The sequence below is a fragment of the Acanthaster planci genome, linkage group LG11 (assembly GCF_054643075.1).
Source record: "Acanthaster planci isolate LZ-2023a linkage group LG11, COTS_SCS, whole genome shotgun sequence".
NCBI classification, from domain to species: domain Eukaryota; kingdom Metazoa; phylum Echinodermata; class Asteroidea; order Valvatida; family Acanthasteridae; genus Acanthaster; species Acanthaster planci.
Window position 1 is genome coordinate 15,347,720 of NC_141787.1, and position 23,577 is coordinate 15,371,296.

The window sequence follows — 23,577 nt, forward strand, 5'->3', positions numbered from 1 at the left end:
TGAGTAGTCTCCCGAAGCTTCTTGAACAACAGCAGCTTTAACACCGTGAGCCACCGATCTCTGAATGATATTGAAGCAAATTTGAACAACACAACAGTAAGATTTTCACAAACCAAACGGGAGATTTTAGTTCAATATTGTTTCAGTCCACCTTGAGCAGGAGCACCCCCCCCTTTGGTTGAAAAGCGTGAAGAGTTGAAAAGGTTGAGGGTGTTAATTGTGTAGGTGGCCTGAGCAATGTGCAACGCGTGCATTTAAAGTCGTTTTGTACACCAGCAACGTGCAGTTCCGACCACCAAAGGAGCCTGCTTTGCCAAGAAAATTGTGCCCTCTCTTGGTACAGCTCGGGGCTCATTCTGGCTAAGTTAACGCAGAATGAGTAGCTAATTTGTCCATGATTCCTGACTCCTTTTCTGCAGATCCGTGCACGTGCCCGAGTTGCGACCAGGATCTCTGCAAGAATGGAGGCACCTGCATGAATAATGGAATGGGAATGGCCAACTGTATGTGCTCACAGTACTGGAGAGGCGCCACCTGTGGAGAACCTTGTAAATCTTAACCTATTGTTGAGAAAGAGAGCTAGAGGGAGGGGGGCGGGGAATGAGATACTGAAATGAGTAAGGCCAACTGTGCTAGTTTCATATGCAGCAAGGTATGAGACGGAGAGAACCCCCCTGCTTTGTGTTGGTCATTGTCTCGCAGGAATCTGGGAAATTCCTTTCAGACATCTTGGGGGGATGTGTTAAGTAACAGTAGTCTGGAATGTGTATAGGGATTGGACATGTTGGGGGGATACCCCTCGGTCTCATTTCTTGCTGGGTATAGCTAGTTTATAGCTGAATGGAATGTTTGAAAATCAATTGATTCTTTGTCCATCTTTCTCTGTGCTCAACAGTCACGCAGATGTCTGCATTAAAAAAATCTTATATTTCATTATATATGCTCATTTATTTTTCTCAAGGAAGCTAACCGGTACATTTATTTCAAACGCAAGAGTAATTTGACACATTTTTCTGGATGATTTTTTTCCAGTCATGATCTTACTCAATATTCAGCATACTCTGTAGACCACGGTGATCGCATAAATTCCTACGGGCAGCTTCAACCACGTGCAAGTGCACGTGTGAATGCTGCATGCTTGACTAGTTGATCTTGAATAGGAAGATTACTATCACAACACTATGCACTCATCACCATTACAACACATGGCAGTCCAGCACAATCGTGACATCACAGGAAAAAGGTCTATTGCAGGCAGGATTGTTTGGAAATTTATGACACCTTGGAAGTCAAGCCCCACTTGCTTTCTTTAATTTCTGTCCCATCCCAATCTACTCCTTAGTTGTGGGCGAAGATGCTGGATCATTTATGATGACTGTAGTTTGCTTTGTCTGATTTCTGTTGCGACTTAATTTCCAGACCCCGTGTTTAGACTGAGCCCCAGCCGTCTCAGTGTTGATGAAAATGTTGGATCGGTTATGATGAATGTCACTCGATTTGGGCCATTCCTAAACACCAGTGTCAGTAAGTTTTTTTATATAATTTTATTTTGTTGCAATTGTTCCTTGATCAGGAGAGCCGAGGACAGATCCAGAACAAAATCTTTTGGGGCCAAACAAGATTTTTTTTTGAGGGGCAGCAAATTGGGAATTTCTTTCAAGCAAATTTTTATGACCTTTCTTAGGGACGGATGAGGCTATATTTAGGGGCTTGTTACATTCATTTTGAGCGTAAGGAAATGATATGGACCAAAAAATTGCTTTTTTTCCTCATTATTTTTTTAGAAACATTGTTTCCTTTTTTTCTGGGGGGACATATTATGGCCCCTGTTGGCTCCCCTGTATCTGCCCTTCAGGAGAGCTTGAAATTTGCAAGACTTATTCCGCACAGTGCATTGGAGGCTTTGCCCGGCAGCCATCTTGCAGGGCAGTTCTTTTGTTCCACAGGCAAACCTGTTTTGTGCATACCCCATGGAACAAAGGACTGGAACTGCAAATTTGGGAGTCTTTGTTCCATCATCGCAGTCAGACAAATTTGTTTAGTCACCCCAATTTATTTCATTCCTACTCACAAAGGTCTGCAAACAGTAGCTAGATCAGCAGGAACTGGAGACTTCGAGCCACTTACCAATCTTCGCGTGACCTTCCAGGGGGATGACCCCGAAGTCACTGTCAGCTTTGAAGTTGTCATCAAAGAGGATGAGATTGCTGAAAGAACCGAGCACTTTTTGGTGCAGATGGCAGATCCGTCAAGTGGACTTGTTGAATCTGCAGCCCTAATCAGCATTATTGACAACGACGGTGAGAAAAACAAAGACAACGCAAAATGCGCATAAAGTGAAGGCCGTGGCTGTAACTCAGTAAGTTCCAGCTGTGTTCAGTTTTCTCAACAGTGGCATTGTTAGAGTGTCCAAAATTGGTGAAAATATGATTCCTACTTTTTTCTTAATCCAGACCCCTGTACCTGTCCCACCTGTAACCCAGAACCATGTAAGAATGGTGGAACCTGTTCGGACGGGGGAGAGGGACGGGTCTCATGTGCGTGTACTGGCGATTGGACTGGCGCTACCTGTGAAGGACCGGGTAACGATTGATAAGGAGAAAACTCACTTCAAGCTATATTATGAGCAAAGAGTTGCTTGCCCTGCATGTGGCCTTGAAGCTGGGAATGCTTCAACAAGAGAACATCTTCAGATTTGGTGTTCTCCAGAGATTTGGCGATTTCCCACCTCGTTACGCAGAGTCATGAAATGGCAAATACCATATTCTTTCATATTCTTAATTGAGAAATGTTCATTATTTGTGCTTGATGTGCTGCCGAGAAAGAACACAACTTCTGGGATCATAGAACTTTTACCAAGCAGTATAAGGCAACCCAACAAGGCTCTTATGTTATTTTGCTCTTCCATACAGGACCATGTATCCTGCAAATTGACAGTTGCACTCAAGAATGTATAGGCATCGCTGGAACTTCTTTTAAATGTGGTTGTTATAGAGGGTTCACACTTCAGAATGACAACATCACTTGTACAGGTAAATCAACCTGCGGTCATCACTCACGCATACAACTGTATCTTTGAAGTTTTTAATAATCTGTTCGCAAGTCTAAATTTGTAAGCGCAAAATGGCGTTAATCCATACATTCATACCTTTCAAATCGTACATTATCTATAATTCAGTTTCCATTTTCTGAATGTTGATTTTTCTCTTCGTCCAACTGCCCTAATTTTATACCATAGTTTATATTCTCATGCATTCATTGTATAACTTGATATTTTCTCTTTTGGTTACCTGTGTTTGAATTTCTTTATTTTGTATTTCTTAATTGGTTTCTCTTTTGTTTTGGATTCATTTGTGCATTTTGGCATGCCTAATTACACAAGATTCTGCTTTTCTAGGATTTGCCACTTCTTCAGTTAATCTTCTGACAGGTCATTCTTTTACATTTCATGTTATAAGCCCAACCATGAAGACGAAAGAAATGCCACTAAAAAAAAATAATTTTTACAAAACAAAGATAGGTTTTGAGGACTTGAAAGTGGTTTACCCATGATAAAAAGGTTTTTTTTTATTCTTTTCATCATAGCTCCGTGTTCTCAATTCCAAATCACCTAAGGTACAAATTGATTCCATGATTTTGCTGCACAGAACTGTGGAGAATAAAAAAGCCAATTTATTTTAACAAAACCTTGAAGGCTTTCATATCTGGAGAAGTCAAATGCAAGGATTGAAAGGATTGAAATGAGGTGTTATCAAACTGACATGTGATCTACTTTTTGTCATCGTTGACTAGCTGATACGCCTTGTGGTAGCAGTTGCTCCAATGGTTCGTGCATCAGAAGGCAATCGGCCGACGTGTGTGTGTGTGATCGTGGTTACCGACTCAGTGCCGACGACCGAACTCAGTGTGATGGTGAGACACAAATTCATTTTGATTTTTTTGGGTTGATTTGTTCAGTTGTCAATGCATTGTTGATAGTGCTCTCTGAATGCCTCAATACGGGGATTCCGAAGAGTGCGCCTCCAAGAGTTTGCTACGTGCTGGCCAATCACAACGTGCGAAATTTGGCGCCCCTTTTCAAAAGCGCACTGGGTCGACAGATTTCACGCATTGTGATTGGCCAACGCGTTGCAAACTCTTGGAAGCGCGCTATTGTGAAATGACCGTATTCTCTTGTTTGGTCATATTAATTGATCACTGCTGTTCTGCAGAGTGGTAAGCCCTAACTGAGAGTAGACAGACTTGAGAGAGCGGAGTTTATTTTGTCAGCATGTGATCTGACAGGAATCAAGCAAGAGGCTGCATGGCGTTCATTTGCTTAAGGCGGTTAGAATTTTGATAAAGCACATATGCGTACATGTATAGAGTGCCATGACCAAATTACCAGTGAATTATGTCAGTGAATAAGTATGGGCTGTTAATTTTTTGTGTCTGTGGTTTTTCTGTCTGCAGACATCGATGAATGCTTTGAGCTTACTGATTACTGCGATGACAACAGTCGCTGTAGGAACACTGCAGGAAGCTACGAATGTGATTGCGACGAGGCCTACGTGCTCAATGCAGACCAACGCTCATGCACCGGTGAGAAGCCTTAGAACCCGTGTGGACCCCTTTTTTTGCCTTTTATCCCCGCCTTGCCCTCTACCCTACACCACATATAGTACCCTTCCATATATGTTGTACCCTACTTGACCAGATGTACTGTACTTAATTCCTTGCTCTTACTAACCCAAAGCCCTGCTGAACCTAACCCAACCCACAGCTCTGCCCAACCTAACCCAACCCACAGCTCTGCCCAACCTAACCCAACCCACAGCCCTGCCCAACCTAACCCAACCCACAGCCCTGCCCAGCTGGCAACCCAACCAAACCCAACCGAGCCCTGCCAGGTTGAAACCAAACCTAGCCCATCATGCCACCTCCGCCTGTCTTTCCCTTCCTAACCCAACCCAACGTTAGAGTCTGCTCAAAATCCAACTTGGCTATGCCAAGCCCAACCAACCCCAGGCTTGCACTGCTAGAGTCTACCCAACTCAAGGTTTTCCAGCCAACACCAGTTCTGCACTGCCCTCCCATTTCCTGTTAAACTCTTCATAGTCCCAATCACTCCCACTTTCATTCCATTCTTAAGTTGACAGAGGAAGCCAGTGTGAAACAGTGGGTGGTTTCCGTTGCAGTTGTACTGTTATATGTGACGTGTTCACCGGACAATGTACATCTGCATGCTCCTGCCGTTTGGGATTTGGAGGCCCTGCTTGTATGACAGGTAAGGCTTAGGCTGTATGCCATCGCTGTCTGCTACTGTCGTGCTGATCCAGCTTAAATATATTGAGGTCTTGAGGTCTGGCATAGCAGTAGCACGGCATTTGGCACCACTTTGGCCTGGCAAGTGGCATTCAGCACTGCAAGCGCTTTGATAGGGTATGCTGTGTTATTGATGTTCCAAATGGCAGCAGTGTGACACTGTTCTATATAGGTTTGGTATTTGACGCAACTGCGACACTATTGCTGTGCTATAACCTCTCTCATCTGAAGTACATTAGACACAGTAGTAGGCACGGCATTATAGCCCAAGCCTAAGTAAACATTCCCGCCTGGAACGTTGTAAACATGAAGAGCGCTGTGTAAATTTGCAGTTTACATGATGGAAATTGGCTTGGGCTTTCAGCTGCAGGAAAATCCCTTTCAATAATAAGAATCATTCCAGGGTACAAAACATATCTTCTTAAACCTACCTTTTAAAATCGCTTTCACTGGACTTCAACATTAGCCGTTTACTCAGTACAGAAGCCTTTAACTTGAAAACAACTTCGAAATAAAAAAACAAATCACCTCACATCTGACATTCCAGTGAAGATTTCAATGTTCAAGTGAGAATTTCTCTAACCAGGGGTGGTCAGCACTGAATTATTCATTGTAATGTACTGTCTCGAGCAGAAATAAACTGTGGAGCTGGAACCCCAACAAGTGTCTGCCAGAACGGTGGAACTTGCACCGTGATACCAACGGCATCTCAAGGCAACCGCTACTGTCGTTGTCTGCCTGGATTTACAGGGAAGGTCTGCGGTAAGCACACTCTCCTTGTCCCTTCCCCCATGTCTGCCACTCAGTGACCACCGTTCATGACACACAGCGTCACATTCTAAGCTTAGTTTGAGACTTAGTTTTTCCTCCTGAAGCCAGAGCAGAGATGTCCGCATCATCGATCACCATCAGATGTTTTAAAGAGTGAATCATTATTTCCTCATGAAAGAGTTGCTTTTCAATGGTGAACCCGAAATTCTACTTACCTGCATATTCTCTGCCAATAGTAACAAGTTTCTTGTCCATTTTAGTTTTATATACATTGTGACACAATGAAAACGGCAATTTTGCATGTTACAGAAATAACATGTCCAGGGGACGTTCAGGAGTATGAAGACGCCAACAGTCCCGGAAGAGCGAGGGTTGTATGGGCACCAGAGCTATTTGGCAATCATTCAAACACAGGTGTGGTGACACAAAGTAATTACATCTGCAGAAACCAGAATGGGATTCGAGTGATGTCCAGTAGCTGGTACCCCGTTGGCGAAACCAGCATAAGCTGCGAGCCTAACCGGACAACCACACGAGCAAGAGGAACCTGCGAGTTCTCAGTCACCGTCCTACCTGGTAACCACCGTGCTATTCATGTTATGACAATTTTGGCTCATTTTAAGAAAGACCCTGAGACCAAGAAGGGCTTCTCTTTTTCTGTCCTTGTCAGAAATAACCTACTACTTCGGGAATCTCAGTGCAGTCAGTGAAGACGAAGGTCACCTACTAGTAACCATTATCCGATCTGGAGCTGCTGAGCCCATCAATACCACAGTTGGTGAGGATTTGTTTTAAGTCAAGGAAAACACCTTGATTCTGCACACCGATAAGAATGGATCCAAGGCCACTGTAGAGATGGCAAACAGAAAACATTTTTTCCTTCCCACTGTTTCTGAAAGTAATAAGACTGAGTAAGATGTGCAGAAGTTGGCACATGTGAGACCTTTTTTCGGACACAAACCAACTCATTTACATGAGAAAGCCCCCTACTCCCCATGTCAATGAAAAACGCTCATGAACTTGCAGCACCAGTGCATGCTAACCTAGCATTTTGACCTTGTGCATTTCCGTAATGGACAACACATTCGTTATTTGTCGTTTCTTTCAACTTGCAGTTTTTAGTACTCAGGAGTTAACAGCAAACAGCAGCGACTTCGATATCCTGGCAGGCATAAGGGTTGCATTTATTGGTGATGAGTCTGTCACCTCCTTCAATGTATCCATCAGCGACGATGAACTGATTGAAGAGACCGAATGTTTTCTGCTGACTTTAACCAACCCATCGTTTGGTAGAGTCACTTCAAATGCCACAGTGTGCATCGAGGACAACGATGGTAACTCGCCGTTGGATACAAGTTGTTTCTTTCGTACCCGTAGAAAAATATAAACCAGAAATGTACAGTTTCATGTTTAGTAAGCAAAGTTACTGCTGGTCTAAACGCTCTTAACTGGTCACCCTGGTCGCTAAAACTGGAAGGTGTCCGTGCAATGTCTTTTTCTTAGATTTTGTGCATCTCGACCTTTGTTCAGTATGAAACTACATGTATTGAACATCCTTTTGGGGCTATGTGTAATGAAAAGTGCCAACATTTTGTATCTTAACATTTAAAAGTGCCCGAACTTCTCGACAGAGGGCGCTGTTTGAAATATCAGCCTAATGATCGTGACAAACTTCCTGTCGGCTGTAGCAACTACAGCTGGCTAGAGGCAAACTTGCATCTGGAAGCATGCAGACATGTGTATTGTAAGGTTTTCACAGTTGGTGGGTAGGCCTACTTAAAAATGGAGTCCACATCAAGAGTGTGACTATTACCACTTCATTGGGAGGCTTTTTTCAAAATAAAAAGCCCAACTTTTTCCTCCTATTTCCTGTATCCCTCAACATTGTAATGGTCTCTGAATTTTAAATATCTCAGTGGCAGCAGGCCCCCAACAGATGTTTTTCCAATGCAAATGTATTTGAGATGGCTTGCATCTTGTTAATCGCAGGGACAATGCCATCCACTGATGGACTGACGACTACGGCTACCACTGCAGGTAGATTTCCATTTTGTCAATGCGAAAGCTGGTCTTTCTGTTCCAGTGATGATAGTAGAAATGTTTATACCCAGTTTTAAACATGATTCTTTGAACGCCACAGTGTGTATCACTCAAATCAATGATGGTAGCTCACCACTGCGCATAAACTGTGATTTCTCATTGGGAGGGTAACCCGTCAAGTAAAAGCTCATGTTTCGAAATAAAGTGAACATGCTGCTGGTCTGAACATTCTAACTTGGTCACACACTGGTTGCTCAGAATGTAGAGAGTGCATGTGATGACTTTTTCTTGGGCACACAAACTTTATGCATCTTGAAGCTTCCTCTTTGTATGAAAACTATTTGACATCCTGTTGGGGTGCGTGGGTTAACCATGGAATACACTGTTCAGTTTGTCGGTTTTTCTGTATAAATTGTAAACCCAACATTTGCTCATCAAAACCATTTCTGAGAAAGGGTTGCTCGTTAGCTTAATCACCCTAAAGAGGAATTTAGGATAGCGCAATAGCCAAAGTTTCAGCAGTTTTTTTTTTGACAAATCAGTGCGGTATGGAAGTTGGCTCCCTGGGATGATTTCGCAGTTTTGGTCATGAATATGGAAATCGACATCTGCCTAAAAATAAAAAAGGCATCAAATTACCTTTAAAAACAGCACGTAGAAGGTTGAAACAGGAGGTTTGCGCTTTGGGGGGTTTTAGTAAAATAACTGCATTGCCTGAACCCTTGAAATATTTGACAGCACCTGATGGAGGGGGAAATTCTACTGTTGGTGATGGAGGCCCCTCTGTCAGTGGAACTATTGGTGGGGGCGGAAATGGAAGCACGGAAGCAACTGATTCTTCCACTGACGATAGCATGACTAGCCAAGGTAGTCGTATGCAAACCTTGTAGTGCATGTAATATGGCTTAAGTAACAGGCGGAGCTATAGAGGTTCTGCCTGGCAGCCATCTTTCCGGTATTACTGCTTTTGTTCCGGAGGGATAGCACAAAAGGTTTGTGTCCCTGTAGAATAAAAGCTCTTACCAGAAAAATGGCTGCCATGAAGAACCTCTATAAAGTGACAACTATAGGCTCATAAGCTTTTGGTTTGGAATAATTCAACTATCAACGTATTAATCAAAAGCTAAGTAGTGCTGACAGGACAGCAGTAGGGTCGATCCTCACAGTATGTACTTGAAAAGAGTCTAGTCCACCCCAATGGTGACTATGTTTAAAACTGCATTGATTGGGTACATTTGGTAAACTGGATGTATTTCTAGTTTGTCAGTCATTTTACAAAATAATCTCTCCAGGATTTTCAATTTTTTTGGTACTCTATTTGTCAACAAACATATGTTCTCTCTAATAATGTATATAACATAGTAGAAATATGTTTCTAGTGAGCTTTAATTTGGAACTACATTTGCAGGAACAACACCCTCAAATGACAGACAGACGACCCAAGACACAGGCTTGAGAACAGACTCGCCTACTGTGGTTACCACTGAAGGTAAAAATTCCCAGCAATAGACTCTGTTGAGATATCCAACTGTTGGTAGGCCGAAGACATTTCAGGACTGCTGAAACTAAGTCACTCTTATTCATTGCAGGAACAACGCCATCAGACGACAGACGGACAACTCCAGAAGTGGATTCAAGAACAAACTTGCCTCCTGCGGCCACCACTGAAGGTAAGATTTCGATTATTCAGTTCATTAATTGTCGCTATTTAACTATCCAACTGATGGTAGGATAGGAAATATCTTAACTGCTTTAAAACTTAACTGAGCCCTTCTGCTCATAACAGGAACGTCGTCAGACAGCAGACTGACAACCCGAGAAGTGGATTCAAGAACCAACTTGCCTCCTGTGGCCACCACTGAAGGTAAGAATTCCATTTCTCAGCTCAAGTTCTTCTTGTTTACTGCAGGAAAGCTACCAAATGGTACACCGACAACTCGGAAACTTGACTCCAAAACAGAGTCCCCTCCTGTGGCCACCTCTGAAGGTAAAAACTCATCCCCGACTCAGAAGTTGTGATTTCCTTTGAGGCATGCCGTTGCTACTCTATCCTTTTAATTTTGCTTTCAGCAACACCGGCCCCAATGACTCCCCAGAGGCCAGTGGTCTCCACCCCTGGACCGTCACATCCAACAGGTTAGTCTTGATTCATTCTTACCTCGAGCAACGTGAGAGAATGCAGTGTTTTAGAACTAGAAAGTCACATTCCACTCTTTCCTATTTTGAGTGTTCAAAGTCAAATGCTGAAGTGGTGGTCAATCCTGGGGTTTTATAATTTTGGGAAAGAGTAACCCGTCTTTTTAATTCCCAATTTTTCGCAGGATCGGATATTTAAAAATGTCATTTTCTCATCAATTTCAATGATAGCATTATTCGTGCCCAGTTGGAAATGTTGGAACAATGTCAGAAACAAAGACACAAAGCTGCCAGAATAATGTCACAATGTCACCTTATACTTCTACCCTAAGTGTTCCGTGTACGTACCATTGGAGAGCCCTCTTTCTGCTGAATTCAAAAATATTATTTCAATTTTTGAAAATTCTGACTTTCAGCTCATTTCGCGGTGACAGTTCACAAATGTATTATATTTATAACTGTCTGTCAACACATTTGTGGAGGCATGTGGCCGAGTGGTTAGGGTTTGTAGCTTCTGACCACAGGGTCAGGGGTTCGAATCCAGCTGGTGGCAGCATGTTGTGATCTTGGGCAAGGTCACTTTACCCCTATGTGCCTCTCTCCACCCAGGAGTAAATGGGTACCTGTGAGAGCAGACACAGTTATGTTTAGTATTAAGTCGCTTCCTATGTTTAGCCGTTTGTGCCAAAATGGCAGCACTGGGCTTGCATATTCCCCAGAGAGATGGTTTCAGGAATATTCATAGGTGTGTGAGCCCAATGTGCAGGGATAATCTCTCCCCAGAGAGATGGTTTCAGGAATATTCATAGGTGTGTGAGCCCAATGTGCAGGGATAATAACGGCGCTTTGAAACGTTGTGGAAAGCGCATTACAAATGTTGTAATTATCATAATTATTATTTACTTATAAGAATGAAAACAAGCTTTTTTTCAGTACAGTTCTCTTGTTTATTGATGTCCGTTGCCTTTATCATTCCTGTAGTGTCACCGACTGGAAATAAGATTACAACCACTCAGCTGGTAGTAGATTTGTCCACTAAACCTCCAGCCGAAGGTATGAATCCAAACAATTTTGCGTTGCCAGAGGGACATGCAACTTTAGTCTGATATGCATTGTACAATTGGGACCGTAACTTTAAATGATGCCCTTTTTTGTTTTATCAGGGTGCAGTTTGGTGTCAGGCAGCTGCCAGCAAGGTGTTTTAGATGCCGATCACTGTGAATGCGTTTGTCCGCTGACGTTATCCGGACAATTTTGTCAAGGTAACGTTTAACACGTCAAGTTTGATGTAATCACTCAGGAGAACACTAGTTTTGAAAATGAAAGTTTTTCACCAGGTCTTATTGGTCACATTGACATGAATTGTGAAGAGTAATTTTTGCACCTTCATTCTTTGGTATCATTTGAGTTTCGTTGTCTGTGTGTTGGTCATATTATACCTCCCGTGCAGTTTCCAATCCTTGTCTGGATGGCAGCCTCTGCCCCGTAGATTCACAGTACTGCGTGGCCAGCACTCAGTCCTCCACTGGCTACACATGTGTCTGCAATGCCTTGGGCGGTTACATCACGGATCAAAATGGCTTCTGCTTCAGTAAGATCTTTGTTTGGATTATGCACAATAACAAAAGTACCAATAGTGTTGCTTTTGCATAAAATGCTGGAATAGATTGCAACATTTTCGGGTAGACCGTAAAGAATGGAAGTTTTAAGTTGCCTGTTTTCTCCTGTTCTCTTAATTTTGCCAATAAACTCACTGGGACATTTTGAAGAAAATTTCAACTGGCTTTATTTCACAAGATGGCCAGTTTTTAGATGGTGCTTCCCCAAATCATAATTCATTGAAATGATAAGGAGCCCAACTGCTTTGTAAATATTGCAGGTAAAACCGCGTCTTGAAAAACTCTTCGCTTAATACGGGCATTTCCCAGTGGTGCACCTCTAAAAGTTTCCAACGCGTTGGCCAACCACAACGTGTGAAATTTGTCGACACTTTTCAAATGCGCATTGGGTCGACAAATTTCACGCTTTTGGAGGTCCACTATTGTGAAACGCCCGTATTGGATAAATAAAGGTAAATGGACTGTTTTCTTCCATGCTGTGGAACCATCCATCAGAGCACAGGGATCGTGATTTGTGATTTGCGGCCAAACCTCATCTTCGTTCCGGTACAGACGTTTTTAGAGCAGATTTCGCGGGGTCACCTTGCTTTTGTATTATTCACGATGACCAATGCATGATTAAAGCCATGTGAACTTTGACATCGACAGGGAGGGTGGTACGTGTGTTCAGGCTGCGAGTGTTTGGTGTGAATGGAGTCGCCATCGACTTCACTCTTATATATATTAACCCAACCTCCACTGCCAGTCAGGAGGTCTTAACCGTAAGCTCCAAAGTGGTGAGTTGTCATTTTTCAGTCAAAAGTCTGATTTAATTCTTTAGTGAGGGGAATATAAAAGAGTAATGAGCCGTTTTGAGTAAGTACGTTTAGACCCAGCTTTTTATTACCATTGGTTATGGTCCCCAGCCTCGTAGCCAGTTTTAAACAAACTAGTTTAAAATCAACCCATGACATATCACACTTTGCAATTCCCATTTGTGAATACCTTTTTTGGTGCCCAATAGCTTGTCCTATCAGCACAGCCATACAGCGACTCACGTGCACGCTTTGTTCCAGAAAGACCCTGGCTTTTGACATACTGACCTGGCAAATTGCATTGGTGTGTATCTTCGACAGCTCCTCTTCATACTTCGACGAAACGTGTTAACATCGACTGTGGTGGACATTCAGGGAATCCGTATCGTGAGCGGCGGCAGCGCAATAATAGAGTTTGTGGGCTTCTTTCCCGATGAAAATTCAGCTCCTTCGGTCACCACCATACAAAGTGTCCTGCAGGCGAGCAGCATGCTGGACGACGGCAGTGACAATCTTGAAGTGGACACGCAGTACGTCACTGACAGTCGTAAGTTGTCTAGTGTTCATTCCACAAATGCTGTTGCTCCGGGGTAGCCCGTTTCGACTGCAAAACATTCTCGCATCAAAGACGGTTCAGAAAAATGCAGTTTTACAATTATGACTTACTGAAATGCACTGCCATGAAGAATTGGCCTTACACGAGTCATGGCAGGAATATTGACTGCGTTTGTACATTTTTTATTTAGATGACGGGCACAGCTACAATTGTGTTACCATCCAATTAGTTCAACAACAGGAAGAAAGAAATGAAACAGACAAGCATCAGTGCTTCACGTAAATACTTAGTTTCTGGAAGTGTCGTGCGCCACCAAAGGTGGCAATTGCTGTTGCTCCGTGCAATTGACCCTGTGCAGTCGATAATAACCAGTTTTTTTCTGCCACACTTTATCAATGACATCCTTACAGAATCTTCGTCAAGCTGCCCACAAGACTACTGTAGAAACGGAGGAACGTGTGATGTATCTGGACTTTATCCTGTCTTCACATTCACATGCAGGTTGGTCTGACTTTTAAGACTGTTAATAAGACTTGAAGGCATGCTCACCTGTAGCAGCATGTGGTCGGTAAATGACAAGTTTCAGTACCATTTCAGATAACTTGCTACACCAATTGCAGAACGGCGCTATCAAGTTCAAAGCTATAGAGTTATTCATGTACCTGGTGATTTACTTGCCTATGTGCTCTCATTACACAATACATCTATGATCCGGATACATTCTTGAGAGTAAAGATTAACCTCATCCCCGTACAGGTGTGCGACCTCATTCACCGGTGGACAGTGTGAGTCCGTTATCCCCCTCACGGCTACTGATGATGTCCCTTCACCTCAATCAACCACCCCTGCACCAGGTGAATTGGAGGAGCTGTTAATATAGTTGAAACAAAGTCCTAAATGTGGCTTATTTAGATGAAGCCCATTTGTTTGATCATTTTTCTATTTATGTTGAGGTCTGCTGTGATTCAGGGATTAGATTTGTCACATTCTTGATATATTTTTGGACTAGGGCTCTCAGCACACTCCGGGTAGATGATTATGAAAAGATTAAAATGAATCACAACAACAATGTTAGGAAGTTATGTTTCAGTTTAAACATTTCATTTATCAGAAGTTGAGGAGTTACAGGTCAAATGTACACCTGCATTGCCCAAGTAACCATGACAACAGGCTCAAACACTATTTCTTCAGTTTGATTTGATGAACGTTTTGAAGCCTGCAGTCCCTGTGCGAAATGGGACATTTTTATTTCCACTGAAGTACAAAGCAAGAATCTGATTTTTTGGGCAGTAAATTTTAAACATCCTTGAAATTAGAATGAAAAACAATCCCAGTAGATTAATAAATGGTATCTTTATTATTTTGATGCCCTGGTATTTTTTTGTTGTAGATTCCGAAGATCTGACGATGTTGATTCTCGTTCTTGTATTCACCGGCCTACTGATACTTGTCGTCATTGTCGGCATACTCGTCTGCTTCAACATTGTGCAGAGACGGCGCTACCAAGCTGGTCATTTCTTCCAACCTGACACCCCATCTGATTCTTACTGGGCTTGGAGAAATGGTGCCATCCCCGTGTTTCCAGCCACCGTGATGCGCGACTACGATCCGCTCGGTTACTATGACTATGGCGACTCCAACAAGATGCGCTCCTATGGCAGGAATGAGGAAAGGAGAATGCGCCGACTGCATCAGGTCATGAGCCACTCGCCTTACTTGCAGCAGGTAGGCTAGAAGCGAGATCAGTGTCATAATTCCCAGTATGGTGCGGTGTCTGGTGATCCAAATGCATTGCAGAATATTCACTTATACTGAAGTTGTCTTTTTTCATAAATGCAAAAACTTGCTTATAATCGACCAATGCTGTGATGTAAAATATGCTGAATGATTTGTAAAATCCATCAAAATCTACGAATTCCAGTGTTTGAAGTCCTTATTTCATTTCCTTCCGATGAAGGGCATTGGCGAGTTTCCCAGCAAACGGAGAGGGCTTTACATGGCTACAGGGCGGGAAGCCTTCTACCGAGAAGACTCAAGGGTAAGCACTTGCATAGATCTGGGTCCAGTTGGAGCATTCTCTTGTATTTCAGTAAGCAGAAAGAGAGATGAAAATGCTGATGTTTATGTAGAACTTTTATTGAGCCTTCAACAAGATTGCAACAAAAATGTTAAAAACCGTGAGCATATGTCTATCCTTCCCTTGAAGAGCACGAAAACTGTATCTTCAAGGTTACAATACGAATTCCCCTCTGCAATAACTGTACGGAAGCCTAGCGTATCACTGGGTACATCGAGGTTATTGTACTCAATCAGGCATTAATTTTTCCGTATTAGAAGATGTCCGTAACATGGGAATCATCTTGTCTTTTCCACAGGATGGAGGAGTAGCTGGGCGTGTGGTCCGCAATCCTGTTCCCTACCAAGAACGGCACTGAGAAAGAAATTTTTGTGGGGCAAAGCGCTCATCGGCAGCAAACTAACCATTAACCATGAAAGGAGTCAATTCTTGAGGTATTTTCAAACAAATTGGTAAATGTAATCCCCTTTTACTTCCAGTTTTCATTTTTAGTTTGTATTCTGTGGTAAGATATTTTAAGGATGAATGTTATTTCTTGATCAATTTGATATAATCCAATGCTAATGCTTATACCATAGTATTTTGTTGATTTTTAACACTTGTGCGTGTACGGAAAGGCAGAAACGATGTCAAAACTTGTAGTCTGGTATATTTCTTGTACATTTCTGGAACAGGTAACTACATGTACCGTCTTAATTATGACACTGGGTGCTTGACTTAAAACAAACTGAAAAGGCCACCTTTAAGCCTGATACTAACAATTTTCAAAGGTGTGATTCACATCTTATACTCAAGTGCCTTTGTACTGGTATTGGAAATGTGTTAGCATAAGAGGTGTATTTTGATGAGAGTTCTACTCTATAAAGTTCTGACAACCATCAAAAATGGCCACCATTAAGGTTGTAGGCAGGTATATCATTATCAGTGGTAAGTTGCCAGTCCCCTTTGGCACAAATTACCAACACTGTGTTAAAATTTCATGACAAGTCACAATAATGCTTTGCAAGGACTGTTTTGATAATGGGTACTCAGGGGCACTCAGAGACTTCAGTTATCATTTACACAAAGTGCACACACCAACTATAATTGAGGTCACGTTTCTGAAATGCTCTCTCAAACCAGAGGCTTTGTAATGAAGATGTGAAAAGTAGGCCAGTTGAATGTCACGAGGATATGAACAAAAAGCAACTTGATGCACGTCACTGTCGCGTGATTTGTCTTAAACTTTCGCCACCAACTACTGTATAGGCCCTTCTTGTAAAGCAACACACAGCCAATGGTAGGTATCTTAATGCTTTCTTTTCAGTCAACCTAACAGAAGTTTAATTTGTTTCATAACAGAAATTTGTTTTGTTAGTTTGTGTTCGATTTTTCTTTTTCTCATAAAGTACACTGACATAAGTGGAAGTCATACTGTGCATACAACTTGTGCGTAAAATCTTTTCATTATACTAATTGTTAGCGTACAGAGAAGTTAAAATAATTTAAAATAATTTCAGAATACACCTGTCTTGTGATGTTTAGAGATAACGCTAAATTGTTTCAAAAATCTCCAACTTGTTTCCAGATGTCTTAAGAGGCTTTATCAAGAAAGCCGCCAATGTTGATGCGTCAAATCGATGTTGAAATATTCTGGTAAATCCTGGTGCAGAAATATATTTATCTTGGAATCCATTTCACAAACATCTTAAAAACAATTCAAAATATACAGGAGTTGTATTTGTAAGTCTTGTAACGACGCCACTCGTGGCATGGTGTTGTCACCAGCTCACAGACGAACTCTTGTCATAGTGACAATTTGGTGCCCTCTGTTAAGCGCAATTAGTTAGGGAATGAAAAATAAATCTTTTCCATGAAACAAAATATCAAGTTTGTGTATCTGGTGTACTTTTTCTTCTTTAACCCTTTAACCATTCATTGATGTCCTCAATTCTCCAAAAGATAAAGGATCGAGGACTACTGGGGTCATATTTTATAACCCTGTACTGGTTAACTCCAACTTTTTTTAAATGTATATATCACATTTCGTAAATAAAATCACACAACAAAAGTAACATTTAAAAAAACAACCAAGACTAAACTTCAGACCTCGGAGCAGACTTCCGGGATTATTTGGCATTGGTATACCCTTTCAGAGCTAAGAACTGCTACAAATACCATTCGTCACAAGACCAAAGCCCCAACGAGTTAGCTGTCAATATATAATCAAAGTTTCATTTACATGACCCTATAGCGTGGTTTATTACCACTTTTATTCGCAATTCCTTATGAAGGCTGATGAATTAATGACAAGAAGCAATGAGTGTCCATGACAACAAAAGCATTACTCCTTTCGTTTTAAGGTGTGCGATTGCACGCCTCATAGCTTCCTAAGAAGTGCAAATAATTGTACGCCTGAAACCATCGGTACCGTACTCCTTGGCATGAGTTAACTTTATAATTATTCGCCATTTGTGAGAAAAATGTATCAAACATTGGGCCTATCTAACAGTTAGTAATGACTGAAACGTGTGTCTGCTAAAGGAAAAATGAAGCGTCCATGACCAGTGTTGTATCCACGTTTTGAGTCAGGGCCTGGGATTTCTTACCTGTTACAATCAAATCTCTTCTCCTTGCTCATAAAGAAATCCACACCTCTTCAAGGAAGGTGCAAACCGTTTCTGAAGTGCTGGCACATCCAATTCTGAAATAAAAAAAAAAGCTTTTAAAAATTAGGAATTTTACAAAGTGTCCTCAGGGGTCAACTTTCCTCCTCCAATTCCCCATCAAAATGCCACTGACCTCTGTTTTCACTGCTATATTTTAACACTGCCAGAACAAGGAGGAAAGAAAAATTAAAGAGCCTTCGACCTTTCAGTTGTTAGGTTATATCTTTATGTTCGTTACTTATGAAAATCATGCCCTGTGCTTGATATTTTCACCGATTCAGTCCCCTGTATGTGCAAAACACTTCCCTGTTCCAATTGGAATGGTTAGAGTGTTTGGGTCTCCGTAACCTTGTGACCACTGTCTGTATAGTTTCACTAAAACACAACAGCCAATCACCATTGTCCATATCCATGGCGTACCATGCTAATGGCAAACTAATGAGGCTGTGTTAGCTTTAAATGGCGAGCCTTTCCTGTCAATTCTTAATTTTCCTGGGATAGTCTGGATATTCAGCCATGGCTAATAGGCCACAGCTTCAACTCTCCTGCTCGCTGGCATTGGTAATTCTTGCCTTTGCTGTTAGTTCAGTCACCAACGCAACTGTACAAGCCGCAACATTGTGCAACCACTTCAAAAGCGATTTTCTACCTGCGCAAAACCGATATCTGCAGGGAGCTTCGTATCAAGAAACCGTAGCAACATCCCACATTCATTGTGTGAGGGACTGCCATGCTGACCCCGGTTGCTTGTCGGTGAACTATAACACTCTCAAGCGAACCTGTGAGCTGAGAAATCTCTCTCGAGGAAACTCTCCAGACAACTTGGTTACACTCTACGGCAGCGTGTACTTTGATGCTGATGAAGACACGCCACTTCATTCCATTACCTCTCGTTACACTAGCTGTATGGAACTCCTGGAGGAAGGTCACACTGCAAATGGTATCTATACCATATTCCCTGCCCCATTCGGCATTGATGGCTTGCAGGTCTACTGCGACATGAACACAGGGGGATGGATGGTAATTCAGAGGCGTCAAGACGGCAGCGTCGACTTCTTCCGCAACTGGACTGAGTACCAGGAGGGTTTCGGTAGCTTGTCGGGGGAGTTCTGGTTTGGAAACGAAAATCTACGCAGTTTGACCGGAGCGGGAACATGGCAGCTTCGAGTTGACCTACAGGACTGGGACAATGAGCGCGTCTACGCAGAGTATGGAGCGTTCAGAGTCTCGGGTGACAACTATCAGCTCACTGTAGGCTCGTACAATGACAACAGCACGGCTGGAGATGCAATGACAAGCATGCACAATGGCAAGTTGTTCTCGACAAAAGACAAAGACAATGACATGCACCCAGCAGGAAGCTGTGCCGAAGAGGACCACGGCGCATGGTGGTACAACTGGTGCTATCAAGCAAATCTGAACGGCAAGTTCTATGGTAGGCGTGTAATTGAACTAAATAGTATTAGATGGACTCCGTGGAAAAAACCACAATCTGTCAAGAAAGCTAGCATGAAAATACGTAAAGCATCTAAATGAAAAATATAATATGTTTCATTTCTAGAATTTGTGCTCATCACAAAATCAATTCAGTTTACAGCGAGCTATTCCCCCAGGAAGAGCTGTTAAGTTTTATTTTCTTATGCACATGAGCACATTGGTGACCTTAATAACAGATGTAAAAAGGTTAAGAATCTTCTTGAAAGCTTTACTGGCTTCAAACACGTCTTGTCATGCTAGTCTAAAACAATGAAAAAACATTATTTCAAATCATGAAATAAACTATCTTAAATCTATGTCAAATTGTTTGCTTTGAAAATAACTATGTGTTATAAAATTTTCATGAAGTCATCAAATAGAGTTTGAATTGTTCTTTCGTAAATATTAGGATAGCAACTTCAAAATAGACTGTGTGTCAAACAGAAATTAAAGTTTTAGTTAAAAAATTGTCCTCACATGAAAATGTACTTAATGCATACTAATTTCGAAGAACGATGTGTGGTGAAGTGATAAGAAAATGTAAATCAAAGTGGCTAAGAAAGAAGAAAGAAGTAGATAAGTTACCAGAAGGAGGACACATACTTCTAAAAATGTAGAAGAAAGTAGTAGAAAGCATTTCTTAATATTGAGTTAAATTTTAAAAAGGTATTCTTGGCGTTGAAAATGTTCAATTTTGTTATCTATTTTAGCATTTCCATAGTAACAATGTTTACATCTGACATAATTAGAATCCTGTTTTTTATACTTTTACTATATCATTTACAATGATAATATTATTGATGAATAACAAAGACGTGCAGTGATTTATGAAGGAATATCACATTTTATGAAGTCACTGATGATAGAATCAGGCGTTAGTTTGTCAGTTGTTGCTGTAAATTAAAACTGCTCTTTCAGCATTGCACATAATTATACGAACTATAAATTTTACAAGTTGAATGCTTAAGTTAAATATTTCAGGTCACATGTCAGTAACAACAAGTGAAGACTATTGGTTCTGTTTGTAAAAATGAAACTTGTCTAAAGGAAAGAATCAAAATTGTTTCATTTTCAAAAGAAATATACGCAACATTTTCGAGAGAAATATGCACATCTTCACCATTGGTCTTTTGCCTTCTTTTTTTAATATCGATAAATAATGAGCATTTTAAGTGGTTTTGTTCATCAGCATTTTATGAAGAACATTCCTTTTTAGTCTTGTGTATTTTTGCATATATCGATGTAATACTGATTGTGTGTTACATAATGAAAGCATTCTATATACATTCTGTACTTCATATGTTTTTTCTTCAAACAATTGTTATTGTTTGTTTCAACATGTTTTAGAATCTTACCAAATTAAATTGAAATTTTCGTCGGGTTACCTTTATACCACACATTGTCATTGTAAGGAATTTTGTAAAGTTTAATTATGACGTCATGGAAACCTTCATTCCCATCCTCCTTCGCATCTAAATGAAAACGTGGGCAATTTTAGGTTGTGGATGCCTGGACGTCCTTCCTAATATTCAATCCCGTAATATTTATTGACTTGAGTGTCACTATCATTGACAGCAATGGTTATCTGAAAAACTAAACAACTATTTAGTAAATTCTTTGTAATAAACTCAAAAGCACATCGTACCAAATAAATGTGGCACAGGCCCGACAAAAGCATTTAGTCTTTTTATGCATTTGTATAATGCCATTTGCAATGCTAACCCACTTGTATTTTCACACATTATCCGGTATTAATTTTTAAAAAGGGACTAAATGCCTCATAAACAGCAAGATGGCAGCCGATTTCTGGGGTCAGCGAGGTAGCCCAGATCAAGTTGGGAAAAAAAATTCTTCTCTCGTTTCCTGATACACCCCCTTCAAAGAATTTGTGGGGCAGAGGCACAGCCATGGGGGCCCAGATTGAGGGCACATGCGCCCCTCTTCCCACAAATTCCTGGTTTCCCCCGGGTGCCCTCACCCAAAAACCAGTACAGTATCACCTTTCCTTCCCCCACTAAAAGAATTAAAAAATCATACTTTGCAAGTTTGCAGTATCGACAAGCGCTTCTGGGAGATGTTTTGCTGGCCTACATATATAGGCTTTACCGTTCCAGTCAATGGATGTTGAGTGAAGCGAAAAAAAAATTGCCAAAAAAACAGTGACTCACCATGTAGAGAGGCAGCTGGAAAGTATTCCTAGAATGGATCTATCATTATCTCCGGGGTGCAAGCATAAAGCGCAAGATGGCTCACAACTCAAGAGTCTAAGAAGCAAAGCAGGCCCATAAGTTTAGAACAAGCATGCGGTGCATCAAGTGACCTTACGTGGATTCAGTACAATGAATTTACTGCTGCAAAAACTTCCGATACAGTCCGTTTTCAGCATTTGTCCACGTACAGTTGTTGCAACTGACAACGACCTAGGCGTATAGACACGTTCAGGCACTGTCCGGCTTACAACTCGCTAAGTTTGCGAGTACAAAAACCAGAAGATAACTTGGACAAAGAATAAGACCTACCTGAACAGGAACGCTTGTCCAAGTCCTTCGTCAAAGGCATGTGGTAAACAACTTCAGGATGGGACCTTGGCTCTGGTTGATTCATGAAATAGGTCCACCTTGGAAACATTGTCCCGACTACTAATCTTGAGCTGACTGCTCTCCGTTTTACGGATCAATGCCTTGATCCAGGGTACGTCATTGCAGCTACATGTATCGTAGGGGAACTGGTTGATGAGTGGCTACGCTTTTACTAATAAACAAAACTGCATGGTCTTCATTCTTTGGGGCTGAAGGCAGAGCGACAACGAAGCTTATGGGGTCATCAGGCACTCCGTTTGCTACGGACACAACTGCGGTTAGGTTGGCTGATTCTTGGTAGTGCGCCAATGCTTCACACCTCCTTAGCGTGTCCATCCCCAGTGAGATGCCTGTCACCGAATGCAACAAGATGTCCCTGCTGATGGTGTACGGTGCTCGATACATGTTGTTGATTTGGGGGTTGTTCTCTTTCAGTGCCCATTTCATTTCCCTCAGACGTCTGTGATCTGACGATGAACATAAAAGGTTGAAATATTTCTATCAGAGAGATGTCAACCCTACTAAGATATATATAATAAGAAACATAGATATAGTTCACTGATCAACAAAAGTCTCGTCATTTGCCGGGATAGTCTGGTCAAAGGTCCTGAGATAACTGATGAAGGGTGTACATTCTTCATCCAAATTAACACCATTTCTGACATCGCTTACAAGCAATCTTAAATGCAAGTTATGCAGGAATGTTGAATTTGGTATGAAGGGCACCTAAAGATAAAACAACGCTGTCCGTTCTCAAACGATACATTTAGGAGTGAAATGCATCAATGAGATGATGACATCATCAGTTGATAAGTCACGTGACATTAAAGGTGCATCCTTTAAAGCCCTATATCTCCAAAAGTACATGTCCCAGCGGGTTCAAGATTCGTATCTGATTTCCTCATCTTCCAGGTTGATGTATATCAGAAGGTGGTTGATCAGTGTTCCCCTTTCTGCTTCAGGTGACGGGCAATTTCCTCCAAACGAATTTTGACCTCTTCACCATCACTGGAATGAAAACAACAAAGAACGAGGTTACATGCATTTTTCGGCATGCACTGGAAAAGGCAAGACAAGAGACAGCCAGCATGCACTTGCATACAAGGCACTACCCCATTTCATAATAAACCAAAGCCTTATTTTGCAACAGTACAGTGTTCAAACAACCTCCAGAAATCCTTCCAGGGGCCTATGCCACCCCTCCTTTGATGAATTACCCTTTTTCTGTAACAAGTTCAGCAAATTTCTTACCTAGTTTTTGTAGGGGGATGCTGTTGGACCGCAGTGGAGAGTCAATCGCAAATCCGAGTTCGAGACGTTTCTCTCGTCCTGTCTTTTTGACAAGGGTCAATGTGAAGCAGACAGTCCAAGCGGCCAAGGAACCTCCAGGTTACGCAGCTGAGATGGCCCATCTTGCCAGCTGTCAGGATTTGCGGTGAGTTTTCCTCACCCAACTCACTGGGTGTGAACTAAGACAGATGCAGGTAATAATAACAGGAAATAATTCAGTACCTGAAAAACTATCGTTAAATTCCCCCCGACAAGTATTCTTCATTTAGACTTTGCAAGTTATGAAA

The 23,577-nt window shown here is 41.7% G+C and overlaps 3 protein-coding genes across 14 annotated transcripts in view; 2 read left to right on the plus strand and 1 right to left on the minus strand.

The window, feature by feature from the left end:
- Positions 1 to 17,166, plus strand: part of LOC110976360 (uncharacterized) — a 49,429-nt gene extending 32,263 nt beyond the window's left edge. For 2 of the 3 annotated variants that reach the window (XM_087143117.1, XM_087143119.1), the window contains 28 exons: positions 420 to 548; positions 1,420 to 1,524; positions 2,076 to 2,300; positions 2,454 to 2,582; positions 2,913 to 3,032; positions 3,793 to 3,912; positions 4,453 to 4,581; positions 5,132 to 5,266; positions 5,938 to 6,066; positions 6,385 to 6,651; positions 6,746 to 6,853; positions 7,191 to 7,409; positions 8,065 to 8,112; positions 8,854 to 8,985; positions 9,524 to 9,604; positions 9,705 to 9,785; positions 9,902 to 9,979; positions 10,186 to 10,251; positions 11,233 to 11,304; positions 11,415 to 11,513; positions 11,702 to 11,842; positions 12,519 to 12,646; positions 12,986 to 13,211; positions 13,631 to 13,721; positions 13,977 to 14,074; positions 14,611 to 14,945; positions 15,178 to 15,258; positions 15,596 to 17,166. In XM_087143117.1, coding sequence (XP_086999243.1) covers positions 420 to 548; positions 1,420 to 1,524; positions 2,076 to 2,300; positions 2,454 to 2,582; positions 2,913 to 3,032; positions 3,793 to 3,912; positions 4,453 to 4,581; positions 5,132 to 5,266; positions 5,938 to 6,066; positions 6,385 to 6,651; positions 6,746 to 6,853; positions 7,191 to 7,409; positions 8,065 to 8,112; positions 8,854 to 8,985; positions 9,524 to 9,604; positions 9,705 to 9,785; positions 9,902 to 9,979; positions 10,186 to 10,251; positions 11,233 to 11,304; positions 11,415 to 11,513; positions 11,702 to 11,842; positions 12,519 to 12,646; positions 12,986 to 13,211; positions 13,631 to 13,721; positions 13,977 to 14,074; positions 14,611 to 14,945; positions 15,178 to 15,258; positions 15,596 to 15,655 — 3,632 coding nt within the window. In that variant the 3' untranslated portion in view covers positions 15,656 to 17,166. The remainder of the gene's footprint in view (positions 1 to 419; positions 549 to 1,419; positions 1,525 to 2,075; positions 2,301 to 2,453; positions 2,583 to 2,912; positions 3,033 to 3,792; positions 3,913 to 4,452; positions 4,582 to 5,131; positions 5,267 to 5,937; positions 6,067 to 6,384; positions 6,652 to 6,745; positions 6,854 to 7,190; positions 7,410 to 8,064; positions 8,113 to 8,853; positions 8,986 to 9,523; positions 9,605 to 9,704; positions 9,786 to 9,901; positions 9,980 to 10,185; positions 10,252 to 11,232; positions 11,305 to 11,414; positions 11,514 to 11,701; positions 11,843 to 12,518; positions 12,647 to 12,985; positions 13,212 to 13,630; positions 13,722 to 13,976; positions 14,075 to 14,610; positions 14,946 to 15,177; positions 15,259 to 15,595) is intronic. The other variant, XM_087143118.1, reaches the window with a different exon arrangement.
- Positions 15,652 to 23,577, minus strand: part of LOC110976357 (uncharacterized) — a 159,621-nt gene continuing 151,695 nt past the window's right edge. For all 10 annotated transcript variants that reach the window (XM_087143130.1, XM_087143127.1, XM_087143126.1 and 7 more), the window contains 3 exons: positions 23,252 to 23,469; positions 21,941 to 23,008; positions 15,652 to 17,980 (listed from right to left, as the gene is read on the minus strand). The gene's annotated coding sequence lies outside the window, so the exon portion shown is untranslated. The remainder of the gene's footprint in view (positions 17,981 to 21,940; positions 23,009 to 23,251; positions 23,470 to 23,577) is intronic.
- Positions 18,456 to 20,699, plus strand: LOC110976362 (ficolin-3-like). Its single transcript, XM_022229559.2, has one exon. It carries the CDS (start codon positions 18,462 to 18,464, stop codon positions 19,479 to 19,481), a length of 1,020 nt encoding a protein of 339 aa, XP_022085251.2. The 5' UTR covers positions 18,456 to 18,461; the 3' UTR covers positions 19,482 to 20,699.